This window comes from Lygodium microphyllum, chromosome 20 (genome assembly GCF_053477565.2).
Source record: "Lygodium microphyllum isolate KBCC chromosome 20, Lygodium_microphyllum_v1.1.10, whole genome shotgun sequence".
NCBI lineage: Eukaryota > Viridiplantae > Streptophyta > Polypodiopsida > Schizaeales > Lygodiaceae > Lygodium > Lygodium microphyllum.
Genome location: NC_141154.1, coordinates 108,789,641 through 108,812,492, shown reverse-complemented (window position 1 = coordinate 108,812,492; position 22,852 = coordinate 108,789,641). Strand labels below are relative to the sequence as shown.

The 22,852-nt window shown below is 43.5% G+C and overlaps 1 protein-coding gene across 1 annotated transcript in view; it reads left to right on the top strand.

The window, feature by feature from the left end:
• LOC148019244 (uncharacterized) overlaps positions 1-22,652 on the top strand; it is a 52,687-nt gene extending 30,035 nt beyond the window's left edge. The window contains exons 12-14 of the mRNA XM_087660837.1: positions 3,340-3,387; positions 21,490-21,559; positions 21,642-22,652. Coding sequence (XP_087516963.1) covers positions 3,340-3,387; positions 21,490-21,559; positions 21,642-22,195 — 672 coding nt within the window. The 3' untranslated portion in view covers positions 22,196-22,652. The remainder of the gene's footprint in view (positions 1-3,339; positions 3,388-21,489; positions 21,560-21,641) is intronic.
• Positions 22,653-22,852: the final 200 nt, after the last annotated feature.

The window sequence follows — 22,852 nt, the reverse complement described above, 5'->3', positions numbered from 1 at the left end:
GGCGATATATTCCCCCCTCCCCAACCCCAAAAAACATCATCCCTACTGGTGATATGCTATGTGCTTGCAAGATCTCTGCTAGTCGATGTGTATTCTGCACTACATGTGATGAGATAGTGCTTCATCTCTTTGTCTCCTGCCTTGTTGCAAGACAGATTTGGAGTTTTGTTTCCCGTGTGTGGCTCTCGGCAACTCAGCACCGAATATCAACTCGTTCGTGGATTATGGGAAATATGACTTCTATGACCTCTTTGCGCTTAGATTATTCTTGTCTTTTCCATTTCCTTAGAAGGACAGCCTTGTGGCATATTTGGCGTACTCAAAATGCCTTCATTTTTGATTTAGTATCGGGCATTCATGGTCATGTGGCCCGTATTCATGGTTTAGTGTTGTGGCAGATCTCCTCTATGGTGTTTGCTGATTTGGCTCTTCTTGACCATGCTGCTCCTTGGCTGGACATTGTTCGCTCCACACCAGCTGTTCTTTTTGTGTGACATTTTTGTGTTAGAGTCTTCGTAGACTTTCCTTTATGTTTGTTATTTTCTATGCTGACTTGATGGTCTGATGTAAATATTTACTACTTAATTCAATTATCTTCACACAGAGAGAGAGAGAGAGAGAGAGAGAGAGAGAGAGAGAGAGAGAGAGAGAGAGAGAATGAAATGATTTATTCATTTGCAAAAGGCTAAAATAGCTTATGAGACCATAAGTTACAACTATTTGTAAAATGATACAATTGTTTGGTAAGTAACCAGTAAAGAAAAGGAACTTTGAATGTAAATGTTGATGATAGAAAACCTAGTTGTTAGCATAATAAACGATGAAGTGGACTTAGGAGGGACATGGTTTACTTATCATTTGAGGAAATCCCTCACCAATCATTGGTGCATAGCCTCAATCTTATCCCATGTAGAGAAGATTTTGGGGGGCCTACTTGGGGAATGATATGTTGTATCCTCTTGTGCTAGTGTTGTCGACATATTTGTCAGGATCTAGGATGTCTAAATTGGCCAAGTTAAACCACTCGATTAATCAATGTTTCTCGAGTAGATATAAGTTGAGGTTGTGAAGGGGGCTCCTTGTTATTCCTGTCAGATGTAGACTAAGATTGGTCTAAGGTTGTTTGGGTACTCACAAAGAAATGTGTGAGCTATCTTTGGATGGGCCCTTGAGAAACGGTATATGCACACATTGTTCATTCTCTTTCCTAAATCCTTAGTTCTTCCCATCCCTCCTAGTGGTCTCTCAAGGCTGATAAAGTCTTTCAATAACTTAGAGGTGCCGCCTTACTCAGGTGACAGGCACCCATCTTAATGACCGTTGATTGGACAAAGATCACCCTTTTTCACACACATGCCAGCCTTATAGCAGCATGAGCCACCCTCACACAACTTGATTCCTCGACTAACATTGATTGCCCTATCTACTATGCTAGTCGTTTGCTTAATATGGCCAAAAACAATTACTCCATAACCAAGTGGGAAGCATTGGCTATTGTTTATGCTTGCATGAACTTTCGTCATTACCTTTTAGGAATCCATATTTTCATTATTTCAGATAATCTTAAATTATTTACTTAAACAAATCTCAGCTTTTTGGTCATGTTTGGAGACAGTTGCTTCTTTTGTAGGAATTTGATTTTCACATATGGATCCATTCGAGAAAACATGAAAACATGGTTGATCATCTTAGTCATGTCACAATTGTAGAGCCGCTTCATCATCGGAAGGTCGTAGACCTCCATTTCCTAGACAACAAGCTCTTCAAGATTACTTGCATGCTTTTCCAAGTGGATGTGGTATCAACTTGATATGAGGATATCACAAACTCATTGGCACATGGCTTGTCCTTGCCCTGAGCTTTTGCAAGAGACAAGCATCGTCTTCTACTCAAGAGCCGACCATATCAATCGTGTGGAGGACAGCTTTATTGCCGAGGCTCAAACACAGTTTCTTCGAAGATGTGTGACACCCCCATGAAGCTCAAGATCTTGTATCGTCTGCCCATTTTGATTTTGGACATAACCACTACTTAGCCCATGATACTGCCTTTAAAATCTTACAATCTAGTCTTTGATGGCCTAGTTTGTTCCAAGATTGCAAGCAATATGTCCAAAGCTGCAATGGTTGTCAAAGATGTGGATCCAAGCCTACGAGGAGTAACCACTTACCACCTCACATCTCCATTGGATGGTGGCTATTCGCCAAATGGGGCTAGGATTTCATGAGGCCGATCTCACCAACCACCAAAAGGGCAAGAAGTATATCTTGATGGCCATCAACTTCGCTACCAAGCCGGCTGAAGCAGTTCCCTCTAAGGATGCCATTGTTTCCATAGTTGCCATCTTCCTCTACTCCCACGTGTTCTCTCGCTATGGTTACCCTCTTAGCATTGTGAGAGATTATGGCACACATTTCAATAACGCTCTCATGATTCATCAATGACTTTGGTCATCACAAATTTTTTTATTGGCAATCTTATGCCTATTATCCTCGTGTCAATGGCCAAGTGGACAGTACCTACAAGATATTGTGTTACCTCCTGCTCTGCATGTCACTCATATTTCTAGTATTCGGATGAGGCTTTGCTTTGTTGTTTTTACGGGTGTACCACACAATCCACAATAAAGTGATGGGTCACACACCTTTTCAGTTTGCATTTGGCATGGAAATGGTCATGCCAATCGAATTTGCCACACTCACATCTTGCCTTCTTCAGCACCCTGACGCCGTGGTACTCCTTTTCAAGCCCTCACTGTGTTTGCATCTTCTGGAGGAGACTCGCATCCATGTCAACTAAGCCCTCAATGCCATCTAGCAAAGACGAAAGGCCTGGCATGATTGGCACCTACGAAAGCCACACTTCACATCAGAGATTTGGTCATCCTTTTCAGCTCGCATTTGGCATGGAAATGGTCATGCCAGTCAAATTTGCCACACTCACACCTTGCCTTCTTTGGCACAGCGGGTACTCCTTTTCAAGCCCTCGATGTTTCTGCATCTTTTGCAGGAGACTTGCATCCACGTTGAGTAAGTCCTCACTGCCATCTAGCAAAAATGAAAGGCCTGACATGATTGGCACCTTTGAAAGCCACGCTTTCACATTGGAGACTTGGTCCTTGTCTACAATGCCTCTCTTTTGCACTCGATTTTTCACATGAAATTGTTTTGGATTCATCAGCTTGGAAAAAGTGTTTATGGTGAAACAATATGTGCTAACAATGAAGAATCATTACCACATTTGTCTAATAGGGTATTTTCTGGCTTATGGATGGGTCATGATTACTTTTGAGTTGTAAATTTGTGGTAATTCTTTCCTCTATCAATTTTTTCTTTGCAGCGGCGGCTAATGTACGTTGCCTTAACTCGAGCAAAGCAGTATTTGATGGTAAGTGGAACCTCAATTTAAGTATCATTGGTCAATCATTTTGTGGATTGCTATCCATTGTCCTACAGCAGAATATCTGTTAATGCTTCTTTCTCTTGAGGGTGGTTATAAACTTCTATGCAAGTGAAGGTTCCTGTTCAAGCTGGAAATCTGCCTTGTTTTGGTGATAAAAGATATTGACACAGTGATCTTTGCAAGAACTTTTGATTGTCTTAGATGCAATTTTGGTTTGGTTGAGTCTGTTGTAACAGCCTTCAGGAGTATTTTGTGTTCAATACCCAAGCATGAAATACATAATTCACACAGCTCGCACAGCTCACAAGACATTTGCTTGCTTGACTTTCTCTGAGTAGGGTGGTTGCATTACAACAGCTTTGTGACTCTTGCTTTTAGTAGCATATCTGCAGCAGTTCCAGAAATTCTGGCAGCACTTGCATGACATACAAAAGCACCGTTTAATAAGTATATCAGTCATCTTTAACAGTTGTGCTTGCAGCAATAGATTGCAGTCTTAGATGATTAAATCCTAGTTAATATTATAGCAGCTCCATCTCCTTGGGACTAATTGCTTTATTTGTGCTGGACATACCTAAAGATCAAGGAGTGAGGAAGACCCCTATGCTCTGATATCAATTAGGCCATATCAAGCATGGTCCAATTGGCATGCTCCACCACAACATTCTTAGTTGGTGTGTTCGGATGGGAGTACTCCATCCGAATGCCATTATCCTTGCAAAGCTTAGAAAAGAGAATAGAATAAAAATGACTGCTATGGTCTGCTCGAATGCCTCAAACCTTGAAAGACATTTGCGTTTTTGCAAACACCTTCAATCGTAGAAGTCGGAGTAGGCCTCTCTTTTGTTCTCCAAAAAATAAGGCCATGCATAATGGCTGAAGTCCTCAATGATCAGCATCAAGTACTTGGACTTCTCAATGGAGGCTACGCCCATAGAGCCATAGAGATTATGCCAGTAGTGTAGAAGCCCTATGAGAGGGGTAATATTTCCGCACGAAATATTAATGATCCTAGACCCCGCACATCTCGCGCAAAAGCAGTGCAAAGTAATCTCCCGCAACGGAAAAATGTTGGTGGCTAAGTGCTCCCTCCACGTGCATCACAAATTCTAGCCACATTGCGCACAAGAGTCCGTGGCTAAAAACCCGCAAGCCCACGCGGGAACACCTTCACGGGAAAAAGGCAAATGGATAATGGATAAAATTTTGCAATTTCTTTTACTATTAACCCCTCCCCTTCAGCCGTTGCATAGTGGGGGAGAGGGAGTGTGAGAGGAGTGGTGTGGAGTAGGAGAGCACGGGGGGAGGAGGAAGCATGCAATTAGCCATGTGTATGGCTATCCCTCCCCCCTTCCACACTATATGAACCTCCCCTCTCTCTAGCTTGAGAAGAAGAGAGGAGGGACTGATTGCGTGCCATAGTGCTGCCCACCATATTTCCACCACAGGCTGCTGCCGCCAAGCCGCTGCTGCCACACCGCCTCCACCATCATCATATTCATCGTCCTCTTCCTCTCCTTCATTGTCATCCTCATCGACATCTCCACTTGCATCCTCATCTTCTCTCCCCACGTCACTTCTCTGCCAACAGAAGCTTAGAAGCTTCTCTTTGGAAGCTTCCACTAAAAGGCTTCCATAAGCCTTGTTCGTACCGTGCCTTCCCGGGGTGCTGTAAACCACGTCTTGTAAAGGCAATTACTGGCGAGGGGGGAGTAGGCAGTTTTTGGGGCTGATTTGCCAAAGCCTGGAGGAAGTTCGGAAATCGGAGAAAAGCAAGGACAAGTTTGCGGAGTCAAGGATCTACGTCATCGATGGATCCTAAGCTAAAGACGCGAGGCGCACACGCGGGAGCTTCCAATCCGAGCTCGCGTGTGGACAACACCCTGAACCTCAATGCCCAGGTTTTTAAAATTGATTCTCGCATGAAAAGAATGCATTTAAGCATGTCTTTAATTCACGTAGTCGAGTTAAATACATTTGGAAATTTAATTGCTCATCCGAGTTTACAAGATTTAGTTGCATGGTGTGCATTTGAAATTGCTTACACTTCCAAGTTGCAATCCTAAATGCGTATTGCATAAGTTAAAAGGTGGATTTGTCTAAATGCATTCTTGATTGCCTCGCGAAAAAGAACAGCGCATAATGCATTTAGGTAATAATTTCCTAGATGTGTTTCGCGTATAAAATCATCGTAGACGCCCATTGAATGTTGCCCAAAAATAGTTGCAATGTATGGAAAGGAATTTATGAATTTGCAAATTGCATGTGATGATAATTACATCCTAGGTTGGGCTAAGTGTTGAAGGACGAATTAAATCATTAATGGTCTTAGGGCATTCGCTCATGCATGGAGTGCTTTTATCGAAGCTCGTATTTAGGAAATGATGCATTTTTCTATTAAAGCTTGAATTCAATACATTAAACGAAGGGTTTATAGGCATAGTTCTTGATGTAAATCAACGTAGGGTTTATACGAGTTAGCCCTAAATTGTCAATCATTATAGTTTAGGCAAGGAAAAGAAATGATCATTGCAAACCTTATAGTTGCATAGAAGGAAAAAGTCTATGAATCGCATATTTGCATGGAATGTTATATTTTGCAATTATTTACATCTTTTAGGAAAAGTGTTTGCATCTTTAAGGAAAGATCATCTCTTGTCGCAAGACAATTAGATCAATTAGGTAAATTGCTTGTAATGGCGTAACTCAAATGATGATCACCTCAATGCGCTATGCGCTAGGAAAAGCTAAGCCGCGATAAAATTCTGCCTAGTATCACACTCGGGAAACCGACTTAATACTTTCAACCTCAAAGGTCCTACTCACATTCACAGAATGTTAGGGTTAAATGAACGCCTATGTAAGAACGATCTAGGGTTTTACCCTAAGGATCAATTAGCCAAATACTAGACCTTCGTATGGATTTAGAAACCCTAGGGCCAAACGTTGTCGGCCTAATAAGGTTAAGGTTGGGATCGGGTCAAGAGGACATCCCAAACCCTACATCTTGACCAAAGGTATTCTTGACCAAGGAATACCGTGTGATGGGAGAAATGATCCCACAAGTTAGGTGCGACACTTGTCTCGTGCAACAAGTTGCAGCGTCGCATGGTTTGTGTCTAAACCACAAAATAGTATTGCCACTCCTTAGAACAAGGTTGACGAGTTTTAAGTACAAGTCTAATTTTCTAGAGGATGAGTAGAGATCTTGCTACATCACCCTTCTGTGAGGCTGGGTTGCCAAGTTAGGGTAATTATGAATTGTCTAGCAAGCAATTGACCAATCAAGTTAGGGCGACGAGATTGCCCATGATTTATTGTCTTTAATTTAAAGAAACGTAAGGTGGAAACAATTTGAGTTAACTGGGTTTAAACCCTAACCCAAGGATAAAAGGGTAAACAAGCAACTTAGCTTACGAAACCCTTGGGATCTTGCCAAGTTGCAATTGATCTCGGATCGAATGATGGATGCATTCGGAGAGAAGGATTCACATCTTAGCAGTTGGCCGTACAAACGACCAGTGGAATGCTTGTGTTTGTACACTTAGGAGCATTGTTTGTACCTCTTTGCTCAATGAACTAATGCTAGAAAATAACTAATGCTCCAGGCTAAAAGCTTGGAGGGAGAGGCAGCATGAGTTACCCCCGACTGTCTGTCTGACCCTATCCAAGGGGGTTGTTAGCCGCGCTGGGTACTTGGACTGAACCCGCCGCGAGAGGTCTCTTCGTGGGTGCTACTTGGAGCAGGAGGACGCTTGGGTGCCAGGGGGGGCTTTGGCCGTAAATCCCTTGTCTCTAGGTTCTGCACAAGGGGCCGACGTGACTCGAGATTGGATCTCAAGGCCCGCATACTAGTTTGCGGGTGAAAACTTAGAATAGCGATCCCTGAGGATTGTTGGAATTGCCTACGGGTGGATTATGGAATTGCCTTCGGGCGGATTATGGAATAGCCTTCGGGCTGGATTATATGATGTATTCCAAAATAAGATCAATTGTTGAAAAGGAACTTGTTTACATTGTTTTTCTATGTCAGTGTTTAAGTTACGTGAAGAAACCAGTGATTAAATGGCTAATTAAGGAAGCTGTTTTTGCTTGTCAAACTAAATGTGGTAGGTAATTAGACAACTAAAGCAACCCGAGGAAAGTGCGGTGGATGTGACCATGGGTCCGTCCTACGGAAGGGTGGTTCCGGTTGGCCGAGAACTTTTCTCAAAGGAATTGACAATATGGTAACGATAACCTAGAATCTAGAAAGCTAGAGTCCCGATTTATACTGTTTTAGGGGAACATAGCGGGACTATGCCTTATGGGCAGAGAGGTCGAGCTTCGCATCCCTCTCGTTTTCCATTCTCCTTGAACCAAGTGTAGTATAAATGCGCTTCGACCCTGACATTTCTACGTAAAGTAGTTTGCCTGGGGCTCGACGCTAGCTACCGTTCTAGGAATTTGACCACTAGGAAAACCCTGATTCAGGTCGATCCCAAGTGGGAACGACCGAAATGATTCCGCTTCGTGGTAGACTCGGGAAGGCCTAGATCGCAAACCCTGTGACATTCCACGGGAGTGCCGGGCGGCACTTTCTAGACTCTCTTCGCGATGGGCTGCTAAGACGTGTCCTGCAAGTAGATAGGGGGACACGTTACAAGAGGCAACTTGTGGATGGGGCTACCTATGCTACTTGCCTCTCAAATAGCTAGGGCATAGAGTATGCATGGGAGAGAATCAGGAAGTCTCTTCACAATCTTCTTCCAGAAGCCCGCTTGATAGCATCAAAGTTGAGGTGCCCATATCGGGCATACTCCACCTTCTTGTGTACTTGTTCAATGAACTGGTCGTGTAGGAGCATCCTTCACAATCGTTGCATCTTGAGTGAAAACAATGCAAGGGGTACCTAGCTGTCTGAAGAACTGCTCCTGTAGGAGCATCCTCCACAATTGTTGCATCTTGGGTGAAAGCAATGCAAGGGGTACCTAGCTATACGAGACCATGAATAGACAGTAGGTTAAAACCCAAATTTGGTACATAAAGAACTTTGGCGAAAGAATGTTGTTGATCCGACAATAGGGGAATGGTCCCTACTCCACGAACAGATATGGAAGAAGTATCATCAATGGTGATGGAGCGCCCTCTAGAACACGTCTTGAAGTAACTCTTGATGATAGGTCATGTGGGAAGAAGTCCCACTATCCACGAGCCAAGGCTTCTCCGTGGTGGAAGAAGTAAGAGTGGTATCCTCCTCCTCGAACACATGTATGAAGACAAACTCAGTGATTTTGAGCTAAAAATGCATTAGCCCGACTTAAACAACCCCAAAACATGCTTAATTAATAATAAACCATCTTATTTTAAAAAGAAATGGGATCCTAGAGAGTTATTGTGTCCCACATGCAAAACCCTAATTTGGGTGTCCTAAACTTTCTATAAATAGGCATACATCCCATGGCTCTCTCATAATCTCGTTTTTGCAAGTTTCAAAAGCTGTATCTCTGTTGCCCACACCCCTTCGTAGATGACATTGTGGTCAAAGCTTCCCCTAGCCTTTAGCTACTATCTTATGCTTGATTCCAGCCTTTGCCTTCATTTTGCAGTTGTCGCCTGGTACACTAGAGTTGTCTCCTATAGACTGATTGCTGCGTTTGATGTTGACGTCATCATCTCGTGCTATCGCCAAGAGTCTAGAGCTTGTCAGAGTGCAGCGATGCGGAAGCGTAGGACAAAGATTGAGAGAGAGTGAACATGGAGAGAAGAGAGAGAGAGAAAAGGAGAGTGTAAACACAGAAAATCTGCAGTGTAGTATGCTGTATAAGAGTGTAGAAATATACACGGGGGCAGAGGAAATATTTGCGTCTGTCTCCGACTCGATGACCTCGATCTCCGTCAGCCCGAGCATAGACTGTCTCAGCCAACAGATCTCAAGACCAGAATCTGAAGTCAATAGAATGACTGAGTCTACCACAAATTGGCTATAAATAGCTAGAAAAATAGGCAATAACAGCACCAAGTCCGCTGCAAATGCAGGCGACTGCAGTAAAACTGACCGACTATGTAGTCCTTCTGGATAGAACTGCTGTCCGACTGCACCAGTGCCACGTGGCATCCTGCCGTACTGCTGACGTGTCCTCTGCGCTGACATGGAGCTTGCTGGACTCTGCTGTCCATTCATTGTCCAGGAAATGATTGTTTAACACCCCCCCTCAGATCTTGGATGGGTCTAAAGACTGAGGGATTTGGAATGCTACCAAAGAAGAGCCTGGGAAAGAGCCTTCGTAAACAAATCTGCAAGATTATCCTCCATCTTGCAGTACTCCACATCAATGGTCCCATCTAGAAGCTTGTCCCGAATGAAGTGATACTGGATCTCAATGTGCTTTGTCCGGGCTTGGAATACAGGATTCTGCACCAAGGCAATGCAACTCTTGTTGTCGCATCGCAGAAGAGTAGGACGAGTCTGGGGGCAACCAAGCTCCTCCAACAATCTCTGAAGCCACACAACCTCACATGTGGTTGAAGACACAACCCGATACTCCGCCTTAGTAGAAGAAAGGGCTACCGTGGGCTGCTTCTTGTTACTCCAAGAGATAACACATGTACCCAAGGTAAAACAGTAGCATGTAGGAGACCGTCGGTGGTCCACATCGCTTGCCCAATCCAAGTCACTCCAACGTGCAAGAACCAGATTTGAAGCATCTGTACTTGCGGGATCCACCGGCGGAAGCTCCTTGGGGGTGGCCGGTGGAAGTGAAGACTCGGAATCAGAAGAAGAATCTCCATCAAAAGACTCTGGCTCCAAAGGAATTGTCTTGGGAGCCCAACTCTTCCTTAGATCTCTAAGAACGGGGTGCTCCTCATCCTCCTCTGTGGCCAAAGCTTCCATGAACCGTATATCTCGGCTCGTGTAGACATCCCGCTTGACGGGATCAAACAGACGATAACCTTGGGGCTGGGAACTGTAGCTAACAAAAACCTGTCGTCGAGAAGCCACCTCGAACTTGTCACGTTGCGTCTTCGGGATGCACACATAAGCGTCACACCCAAAGATCTTGAAATAAGAGACATCAGGCTTAGTCCCAAAGTAAGCCTCAAAGGGTATCATCTTGTCAACGGGACAGAAGTGGGAGATCGATTGAGGATGTGAACTGCGGTAGCCACTGTCTTGGCCCATAGAAACTGAGGTGTCTGTCGGTGCTTCATCATGGTGCGTGCCGTCTCGATCACACTTCGGTTCTTCCACTCCAAAATGCCATTCTCTTGGGGAGTGTTGGTGTTAGCAAACTCCTGGTGAATGCCTCTATCTGCACAAAAACGAGAAAACTCATTAGACATAAATTCACCTCCCTTGTTTGAATGCAAGGTCTTCAGGTGCCGGCCAGAATGGTTCTCCTCAAAGAGAAGCCAATCCTTGAAGTGAGAGAAAGCCTCCAACTTCAAAGTCAAGAAATAGGTCCCAGTCATCTTGCTGTAGTCATCTACGATCAATATGAAGTACAAGCTGTTGTGCTAAGATTGCTCTTAGCCACTTAAACATCCCCAAAACATGCTTATTTTAGGCTTATTTTAGCCAAAACCCTAAAACAGGGAGCGGATCGAGAGAGTTAAGTGGGAGAGGATCTAGAACCCTAATTTTCTATAAATTGGCAGCAAGCCCTCCACTCTTCCGCTAATCTCATTTTTGTAGGTTTTAGGTGTTAACAACTTGCTGCCCACACCCCGTTCGCGGAGGACATCTCAACCCTTGCTGTCCATTACTGTTCCCTACAGTCTGGCACCTGTTTCCAGCCCTCCACACACTGATTGTTGTTGTTATTTCTTGGCGACTGAATGCTGATCATCTGCACTGCTGTCGTACAACCTGCCACGTCAGCGAACTGCGTTTGCAGGCCCCAGCTGCTGCCTTGACATTTTTCTCTCTCCTGCTGCAGTCAGTGCAGTTTTTCTCTCCTGCAGGCTGTCCAGCTTGCGTTTTTAGTCTTTCTCTCTCCTGCAGGCTGTCTTGCCTACGTTTTTAGTCTTTCTTTCACTTGTTGCCTGCGTTTTTAGTTTTTCTCTCTCCTACAGGCTATCTTGCTTGCGTTTTTAGTATTTCTCTCACTTGTTGCTTGCGTTTTAGTTTCTTTCTCTCCTGTAGGTTGTCCTGCCTTCGTTTTTAGTTTTTCTATTTTCTGCAGGCTGTCCTGCTTGCGTTTTTAGTCTTTCTCTCACCTGTTGCCTGCGTTTTTAGTCTTCTCTCTCCTCACTGTTGTCTGCATCAGATCTAGCTTCTCATTGCTGTGTTTGCTGGTGTTCGACATCCGAAGGTTGCCTTGCTGTGATTCGGAATCCGTTCGGTGTACAACACACTCTCCTGCTCATTATCCTTGCCCTGATCCTTGAGATACAGGAGTTCGAGGTTCAATATTCATTCATTGCATAGTGTGTTTGCTGCATGAGAATCGTATTATTAGTAGTCATATCATTTCATTTATTAACTGTGTTCATTGTCTTTGAGTTACTCTAACCCTAACCCTAACTGTGTTCTTTTATCAGTCTGTGCTTTGTCGTATGGTTTCTGTTTATGCTTCTGTGTTAGGGCATTTTCTTTACACAAGCTCCTCTTCAGGGACTCGGTCCTCATCGGGCCACAAAGATCCGTAGATATAAGCTCCATAGGTGAAGTAGACTACCTTAAAGCTTTGTTAGGAATTGCATCCCGATGCAATTTTCCACGAATGCAGGTGACATATGGACCATAGGAACCAACTCTTTCCATCAAAGAGTCGACTCCCGCCTTGAAGCAATAAGGGCGGAATAAAAAGTACCGAATTGTGGTGGCAACTGGGACAATAAAGTGATTGCCATGTCTTCGGAGGAAATAGGCTTCCTCGCATTTTGAACTTGCATCTGAAGCTGCCGAAGCTTGTTGATGTATTCTCGAAGCGAAGGATACTTATTCACGGACTAGGTCCGCATTTGCACGTCCAAAGAAACCCTCTTCATCAGGGTCATCCGGTTAACCGTACATCTGGTCGAAGAGCTCTAGCTATATCTCTTGAGCCACCGTTAAGTGCTCTATGTGAGCTATCACGGTTGTGGTGCAAGACAAAAATAGAAAAGATCGAATCCTGGCATTCTGTTTGTCCCAATGAGACTAGGCCTTGGTCAACTTCGCACAAGCATTGGAAGAGAGTTTGGACTCATCCCTCACCGAGGGCCTGTGAATTTCCCCCATCACCAGTTCCGCCAAATCATAAGACTCCAAAATGGCCAATATCATCATCCGCTAGATGTGATAATTGTCACCATCAAGCTTTTGATCCAATGGAAGAGCCGGTAGGACAGGCACCTTCCTGTCCATTATTGCCTGGAACTCCAAATTAGTATCTGTAGACATGTTAACTTGTAATACTTGCACAAACGCAAAATCAGCTCCCTCTGACTGTATAAACGCAGCCTTCTTGGGCTGGTTCCTCCGCTACCCAAACCTTCTTCAGCCGTTGGAGGTGATGAAAAAGTAAAATCTGCAATGGAAGGCCTCAAACGCAGCCTTCCTCTCCTTCGAACAGCAATAACCTGCAGCAAATTCACCGATTAGACTCCTTTCCGGCACACCCATGCTGGCTTCAGCCTTGATCCGATGTGTAGCCCTCCCGCTCGCCCTCAAATCCTGGAAACGCAGCCTTTTGTCGCGCTGAAATCTCCTCTTAAGATAGGTTCATCCCTCAGTCAGTCCATCTTCATTGCTCTGATACCATGTCAGAGTGGAGCGATGCGGAAGCGTAGGACAAAGATTGAGAGAGAGTGAACATGGAGAGAAGAGAGAGAGAGAAAAGGAGACAGTGTAAACACAGAAAATCTGCAGTGTAGTATGCTGTATAAGAGTGTAGAAATATACGCAGGGGCAGAGGAAATATTTGCGTGTGTCTTCGACTCGATGACCTCGATCTCCGTCAGACCGAGCATAGACTGTCTCAGCCAACAGATCTCAAGACTAGAATCTGAAGTCAATAGAATGATTGAGTCTGCCACAAATTGGCTATAAATAGCGAGAAAAATAGGCAATAACAGCACCAAGTAGGCTGCAAATGCAGCCGACTGCAGTAAAACTGACCGACTGTGTAGTCCTTCTGGACAGAACTGCTGTCCGACTGCACCAGTGCCACGTGGCATCCTGCCGTACTGCTGATATGTTCTTTGCGCTGACATGGAGCCTGCTGTACTCTACTGTCCACCGACTGTCCAAGAAATGACTGTCTAATAGAGCTGTCACCCTAACATTTTCTCTCCTCCATCAGCTATATTTACAATTTTTGGCGGCCGCCATGACTTTCTACCTCCTCTGTCTGTTGCATTTGCATCACCTAGTTTTTCTCTCTCCTCAGATATCTAGATTTTTAGTCTTGGTTGCGTTTGTTGGTGTTTGACACACGGAGGTTGCCTTTGCTGTGATTCGGGATCCATTTGGAGTATGACACACTCTACTGCTTATAACCTTTGCCTTGATCCTAGAGATACAAGAGTTCGAGGTTCAATATTCACTACATAGTGTGTTTGCTGCATGAGCATTGTATATTCATTCTTCATTCACTTCATTATTCATTGTGTTCATTGCCTTTGAGTTATCCTAATCCTAACCCTAATTGTGCTGTGTTTATCGGTCTGTGCTTTGTTGTATGATTGGTTTTGTGTTTTCTATGTTTAGAGCATTTCTTCACAAGTGGTAGCTAGGGTAGCCTTTGAATGCTTAGACCCTTTGGGCTTCAAAATGGGGTACCTTTGTTAATGCTTCTCCTTTGGATGAGTACCCTTCCCACGATGTGGGCACTTGGGTTGCTTCTTATCATCCTTCTTCTTCTCCTCGTCATCCTGTTTCTTTGCGTTAGGCTTCTCCTTCTTGTTCCCTTCTCCTGAACATTCTATGAAAGCCTTCTCAGAGCTGGATCCACAAGCTCTTACGTCTTTGAGCCGTTCATCATGCTCCAAGACTAGCTAGGTAAGCTTCTCCCAATGAAGACTCTCTCCGATCCTTGATGTAAGAAGGTTGATATAGAACACATCAAACTTTGGAGATGGCAATTGAGTTAGGAGAATCATTGCCATATCCCTTGAAGATACATATTCTCAAGGCATGCAAGCTCATCCCTCATGTCCTCCAGTTTGTTGATGTGATCCTTCTTAGAAGAAGAGTCATCAACAACGAGCATTCGAAGTTTCTTCTCAAGAGAGATCTTGTGGGCAAATGTCTTTTGATAGTACAAAGACACAATTTCTTCCACATTTCTGCTGGTGTCTTTAACTTGCGAACATGAACTAGGACAAAATCCTATAAGCTCATGAAAAGGAAGGATTGGGCTCAAGAGTAGAGCGGATCTCATAGGGATGTGTGACCCATTGATGTTCCCTCATGGGGATTCTCCACGGGGCGGAGTATAGGGACGGTAACAAGCTTCCAAAGATTGAAAGTGTCTAGGATGCATTCCACCTTATAGGACCAAAGTGAATAGTTAGAACCATCTAGCCGGTCCTCTATGGGTAAAGAAGGGAGAGCAGGCAGCTGAACAGGTGGTGCAATGTTAGGCACTTTAAAGCTAGTAGAACACACTTTGTGTGAAACATGGAGAAAAGGGGGAGGAGAAGGCTGCTTTGAATGATGAAACCTTACGAAAAGGCTCGGTCATCTCTGCTCTTCATGATAATCATGCTGCCATTCAAAGGAGTGATAGGAAACCTCCTTGTCCAAGTGATCAAAGCCTTGGAACCGGGGATTAGACATCTTCATATGACCTGCAAATACACAAAGGTTTCTGCATTTTGCTGTAGGAGAGCCCTAACAGAGGGAAAATCAGCAACATCTTCAAGAAGAGAGTTGTGGATGTTTTGTCTTTGTCGTATGGCATGTGAAAAACACAAAAAATGTGTGTTTACTACAGCAAACAACAAGCTGAAATTTGAGTTTTCAGCAACAGTGTGGTCTCCTCTTTGGTTGGAAGCTCTGTGTCCTCACGTAGGCAATGATACCATGTGAGAGTGCACAATGGAAGAGAATCTCAAACATGGAGAGAGAAGGATAGGAGAAGAGAAACTAGGAAGAGAAGAGAAATCTGCATTGAACAATGAAGGAAAGCTGAATACAATGAGGACTGATCAGTTCTTGCACACAGCCCAAGGCATCAGTGAGGGCACTGGATCGGGCTGAATAATGATTACAGCACTTGTGATAGTGACAGTGATGGAGATGAAGAAGACTGCAGCCAACTGTTGGCGCACTTGCAACAGACAGAGAAGAATGTTCCCAGCCTGCTTGACTGCTATAAATAGCCAAAAATCAGCAAAACTGACTGATTGCTGAGCTGGCCAACCTAGGAAAACTGGCTCACTACATTTAATGCAGCTTGACTGCAATAAATGCAGTGAAATGATGATGTGGCAGGCTAGTAAAAAATTGCAGCAGACTGGGGAGTGATCAGCAGATGGCACTGCAACACAAACATTGAACATGCACATTGACTGGAGGAGAAAATATAGTCAGAGCTCTAAATGTCTCTGTTAGACTCTGACTAGGGCTCACAACAAGGGAATGAGAGACTGACAAAATAAGGTAGGCTAACAGTTTTCTAACTAGGGCTTTCAAGAGTGCACACCATAGTTTGATAGAGAGTGGAGATCATCCTTGAGGTGGATCTTCACGATAGGTCAGATCATGCCACCTAGATCTTTCTTTCTTCGCAACCTGTTTTAGGTGTGGTACGGCCTGTACAAGGCCCTTATTTAGAGGTCTCCTGTATGTTAGAAGGAGATAAACTGCTAGTCGGTGGTTTGGAACCCCTAGGTTTGAGACCATGATGGGATCCAAATTGGTGAGCACCAAGGTTGGTTGGGAGGCTAGCCTTGCTCGCACTATTAGGGTATGGCAAGAGGTTTATAGGTTGGCAGATCGGGTGGTTTTATAGCAGGTGTTTGGCTATCAGTGTGAGGTTGAGGCGAGGAGGGAAATTGATGCAGGGATTTCGCAGGAGTGGTTGGATCCTTCTATTAGAGAGTTGGTGCAGCCTAGAGAGGTGTGGGCGCCTAGGTTCTCACATTGATGGGCATCCCCTTATAGGTATTAGGTGGAGTGGGCAATGCCCTCATGGTGTTTTCTTCATAGTGTAGGTTGGTGGGAGGCTAGCCCTTGATAGAGGTTCGTAGAATGAGGATCTACTAGTTATCCCATGGAGGAGGATTCAAGTTATCAAGCTCCAAGGGAAGATTTTGAGGATGGACCCCTACGCACCTTGGAGGGAGTTTTGGGAGCCACTAGTCCTCCCATGGAGGAGGATTCGAGTTATCAGGCTCCAAGGGAAGATTGGGAGGATGGACCTTGTAACCAGCCTTCCTCTTGGGATAGGGCGGTAAATAACTTGATTAAGCACTATTTGTAGCAATTAACAAAGTCACAAAACTGAAATGCACACTTTACCATATAATCTTGGACATTGGACACCTTGTTGGCTCCAAAATTGGTGCCCCTTTCAGTATTTATTTAACTTAATTGAAGAAGAAGTTCATGTACAATGGGATTCTCCCAATTCCTTTCGGTATTCCAACTCCTCTTGTTGTCCAAAATGACCAGTGTATCTTCAATTAGATTTGCCCTTTGATTTGGGCAGTCAATTGGCCTTCATCCGCTTTTATGGAGATGGAAAATGCCCCAAATTCAATGATTTACTGGTCCCTCCACTTGAATAGGCTAAAACAACTTCAGTCGTGTTGAATCCAAGTCTTGGAGCTTTCAATTTTTGGCACGCTTCTCAAGGCTATTGCTAAACCTCAATTTTTACTTGCAGATTAGGATTTATAGCAGAGAAATCTGAAATTTCTCAATCTCTAGTGATCTCAATGCTGTAATCTGCGGAGCAAGGCTGGGAGATGAGAGAAAATGCTGAGGAGAGAGAAAATTCAGACTTTATTCGCGAAGAATTGAAGAAAATCTATCATTTACTGTTGCTCCCCTGCCTCAACAGCTTGTAGATGCAAAGAACTGAAGAAAATTAGTCATTTACTGTTGTTGCCCTATCTCAATAGCTTGCAGATGCTGTCACTTGCTGTTGATTGGTCTTCTCCTGTCCCTGGCTGCCTTAGAAGGTCCTCCAATGGCTGAAAATCAGACCAGCACCATCTTATCTCTCTCTTTTGTAGATTGAATATACTAAAAATGCCTCTCTCCAACCTTTAAAGACGTTTTTCAGTCTTACATGAGCATTTTTGACAAGTGGCAGCTTCCCAAATGATTTTGTCAACATTATCCATAATTAAATATTAATTTTCAGTCTTTAAATACTGAAAATTAATCTAATAATTATTTTGATGCTTTGAAAAATAATGTGGCTGGCCAATAATTAAATTGGCTAGGTAACTTCCATTTCCGAGCCTCTTTGCACCATCTTTGACCATCAGATTGGCGTTAGGTACCATTAAATACCACTTCTCTAGTGTCACCACAACTGACACTTATGGCCAAATGAATGACCTGGGCTAACAAGTGGCACTAGATACCACCAATTATATGTGCGGCATAACTTATAGCAACTATTGCCTTTGACATCCCGTGATTTTCTCGGGTTCCGGGCTCGTAAATTTAATCTAACCCGAGTTACACCTTACATGTGCAACATTTACTTAACCATGTGATTAACGTACCTTGGAGGGAGTTTTGGGAGTGGTAGCTTTGGATATGGGAGAGCTAGCCTTTAGTGCCCTTGGTCGGCCACAACAGTCTCGCCCAGAAGCCACCTATACCGCTAGGATGGTAGACATGTATTGATGCATGAGGATATGGATTGGGTGCCCTTGTGTAGTAGGCATTGGGTGGAACACAACATCACGGATGCCTTTTGATGGATGTTTTGGGGATGCCTGTGAAATAACTAGGATCCTTGGAGGGTGTCATATTTTTTGTGGCTCTTGCCACATAAAGATTTGGCTAATGGGAGTTGGTTGGCCTAGATTCAATAGGATGGAGTTTGCAGATGCTGCCCACTGCAACGTTTGAAAACTGCAAAGTACTGCCTTTAGTTTTGGGAGGCAGCACAGTTCCTGTGGAGAGGAGCTTGTCGTTTTCGTTGCTGCATGTCACCTAGGTTGGGGTGCATATCCTAGGGGGCCTTTTGCTGGCAAGCAGTTAGTTAGGACTGCCACTTATTGTACGAGGCCAAGATGCGTGACACTATTTTCCTTAGAGGTAGGCTCTTGTGCTATGGTTGGCTTGGAGGCGCTATCCATTCGTTAGGTACTAGAGCCCACAATAGAGTGTTTAGAGGTGTGGGAGATTTTTGGGAGCCTCACAGGGTGGCACATTTGGAAGGCACGTTGTCATGCGACTTTGGTAGAGCTTTGGACTTCCATCATTCACTCTTCGCGACTGATGGGATCAGGTGCAAGGCAATTCTTGAGCTCATTAGGAGCTTTGTCATCATTTCTTACTCACTTCAGGTGGCCACGATTTGTTCTTAACGATGCAGGTTGGCAACCCTAGCTGATGGTATACTCCTCCATGGCTTCTCTCCCCCATACCACTCATACCGCCTTGAAAGGCTTGTATTTATGATTATTTTATGACTTTGTCACAGCTCTACCCAAACTGTTGAGCACATGTACTTTGTTGTAAAAGTTTGAGTAATATAATTAGCCACAAATTTTATTTGCGAAACAAAAAGACACGATGGCTCCCTCTTACTCAAAGATGCTCTCCTCACTAGACATTATGGCTCCCCCATACTTGTAATCTTCTTCTAGAAAGATGTAACTATCAACCTAATGTTCGCAAAATCGTAGCATCAATATACCTCCATACTTGAGCAAGCTTTGTCGATGCCTCGTGATAGGGAGTCAACTCCCTAACTTTCACCTATGCATGGAACTCCTCAAAGGTACGATCACCCGAGGAACAAACTTGGGGGAGAACTTGAAACTCTACACCTACAGTTCTACCCGGTCTTACGCCACAACGGAAGCTCCTCTACTTTTTCACACTTCTTGTCCTTATCTGCAACAAGGACATCTCCTCTTCACAACACTTGCACACGCCACCTCCATGTCTTCTTCATCTTCAGCTTCGTTTCCTTGGCTTGGCCTAGCTTCCTCAATGTCTCGGCATCATCCACCAATTAGTGCCCTCTCCTCAGCTTTCATCTTGGTCTGCTGCTTCTCTCATCTCCCCAAATCAGTGCATTTACTCCATTTAACCATTACAAGGTCTTGCTTTTCCATCCATAAAAGCACATTGATTATTGCCAGCACTCTAGAGCAAAAAGCGCTGCAACACAAGCATCATGTCCGACATAAACATCACAGCCATCATCTTTGACATCATGATAGTGTGTATTTCCAGCAGTTATCCCTCTTATCAGGGTGGTGACGAACACATAATTATCAAGAAAGCAATGCATGCTTTTATGCTTTTTAGCATACCAGTAGATTGTGTTCATATGCTATATCATACCCAGATTGCATTTTGTCTGAAAAAGTTGGTATCATCGTCATGACTACCCCTTGGTCTTGTTATGCAACCACCTCATTAGATTATACCTAGTTTTGATGTGATAGTTCTCATCTCATTGGTCCATAGAGACATCCATGATGATAGTCTTCAAATCTCGAGTCCTCGCTGTCTTCAAAACCCTATAGCTTGGAAAAACCATGTGATCCATGGAAAAATACCTTGGAGTTCTATCTTAGAAAATCAACCTTGTTGCAATAAAACCATCCAGATCTTCCCTACTATTAATGACTCCGGCACCTCATAATAGCTCAACTAGGAGCTCAAGATGATTACCTGGAAAACACAAACATTGATGTTTGAAAAGTTTGTCGTCAGTGAACAGAATGCACTGTTGCATGTCCAAAAGAAAGAACAATTTGAAAAGATGAGATCTCTATTGTGCTGTCTAGTGTTGTGTGTGACACCTTAGGCTAAACTCTGGTGTTGCTGAGACTTGAAAAGAAGCCCCTCTTGCCCACATGCCTCCTGCGCAACAAGAAACATCAACAACTGGCATCATGTAGTCGATGAAGAAGTGAGAGAAAATTACCAAAATTTCCCTTTAGTTGTGGGAATTCCAAAAGGACCTCAATTTGAATTACCAAAATACTCTTGTACATATCGAAATTTGACTTGTCCCTCTTTTTGTGTACTGGGCACCTAATCTTTGAATGTTTTAAAGAAGAATAATAATCGAATGAGCTCAAGAATAGTGACATTTGACTCCATAAATCACAAGCTTTTGTATCTCGTTTGTATATAATACCTATTACCATTCTACTGTCACATGTCTATGAAATACGATTATCCTCTTAAATACTTGTCAAATATAATGTATTAGACCATGTTTCTATAATCATGAGGGGTATATTGAGAATTTGGCAAAATTTGATGGGCAATTTGGGAATCTTGACTAAAGTGGAGGGGTATATGGGGAATCTTGACCAAATACAGGGGTATTTAGGTAGGGATGTTTTGATAATTTTCCCAAGAAACAATGGTAATTGGGAACAGGAGGCTGTCTAATGCATAGTGGGATGGGAGGTACTGGGGAGAGGGTGTAACCATTGGTTCAGGCACGAGACACCTTGTAATCTACAGTATACAAAAAAACTTGTGCGTGCTAAAAGATGTTGAGGAAGGTATTGGTAATAGGTCTATATTTGGGCGGTAGTGTATCGTTGTGACTTAACAAGGTATGCATCATTTACAGGCATGGTTTGCACACCCATACCCATATGATGCATGCTTTGGTCCTAGCCGGAAGTTTTAAAGCTGAACTTTTTGTATAAGCTGATAGAAATGAAACTAAATACAAGCATCATTTGAATCATCTACTCTAAATTTTTTCATAAATCGTAATTACTAGATAGTTTGGTCATGTTTAGAACTGATTGCACAATCAGACAGTTAAAAACTACTGTAGCTTGTATCTTCTAGGAGTTGTAATTGAAAAATAACACTCATTTGAGTTACAGGTTCAGATGTTGTTTCTTATGGTAGAATGGGAGTTGGTGCCTTTTGGAAAACACCTTTTACCTACCTTGTGATATGGATGTACCGTGCTGACAGTATATCATTAATCTTGCAAGCAGATTACACATGTGATGTTTCAAGGACAACAAATTCTGTCACCATCTCGGTTTCTTGCAGACATTCCCAAAGGTTCATTTCAAACCACAAGTTATTTTGCCTCTCATACAACGTGGTTTTTATCTGACATGTTAAGTGCTTGTTTTAAAATTAGGTTTAACACGCAGAACAGCTTGGTATGACAGTGTTGGTCGACCTGGATTGGAGGCAGAAGATCATAATTCTATCCTGCAGAATGTGGGGTCTAAATTGAACAGTCGCAGCCCAGAAAAGGCAGATGATGTGGTATGCGAGAGATTGCCTTCATCACATAAGAAATCAAGAAGGAACTTAATCAATCAGAAATCAAATAGGCACATCCAGGAAAAGGTAAGCGATGTAGTCAGCCAGATGTCACCATCGCATGAATCAAGAAGTTTGTTCAGTGACCACAGAGGATGCAAGAGGAAAAGCAAACAGAAGCCGTGTGTTGTAGGCTCAGATGCTGCAGATCTCAAGGAAAGTCTAAGGGACATAGACAATCTTTTGGAGAGTGTCACGTCTGCAGAAGAGTGTCTTGGGACTACTCATTCTAATGATGTGAAAGGCTTGGTGAGTTCAGCTAGCAAAAACAAAAACAGCGGCCTAGGTAAGAAACCTAAGGGTGTCCAAAACCGAGCTTTGCGACAGAAATGGAGTGATGACTCCAAGTTTGAAGATCTAAGCTAGCACGTGGACTTTTAACGTGTGCCCTTGCTCTCACTACTGGTGCAATGGAGTGTTCATGTCTGCCAATGCACAGAGCGAGGAACTCAATGGCTACCCTAGTTACACTTGCTGCCTGGAAGATTGAAAGCTCTTCTTCGTTGCATGTCCATTGCTATTACAGTGAAGGGAAGGTATCAAAGTCGACCCCCATTGACACAGAAGCAATGTTTTTTGACATAGGCTCACAATTGTATAATATTTTGCACCATTGTAAAGATTTGTGCTTTGGAGAGTCCCTTGGGTGACGGGAGTAATATAAACCAGCTGTATGTTTATGATAATCTTGTGAGATGTGACTCTCCAGCCATATGCATACATGGTGTCAATTTTGGACTTCAGCAATGTGTATTTATTATCAGAATTGCTGGGAACTGCGTGCTGTTGTAATGGTGGAAATGGTTCAATGACTATTGATGTGAATTCTATGGGGTGCTTTCTTGTTTAAGGAGGAATGTCCTACATTAGAACTTAGATGCATAGAGTTGAATAGTAAAGGCTATTTGCATACAAGTCAATATGGGATTGTGCTAGGGTTTTCCTCACGTGTGTATATATATCTACCTTTTCTTGCATGCAAAAGATTTCCACAGTTGTATGGCGGGATACCTCTCTTCCACG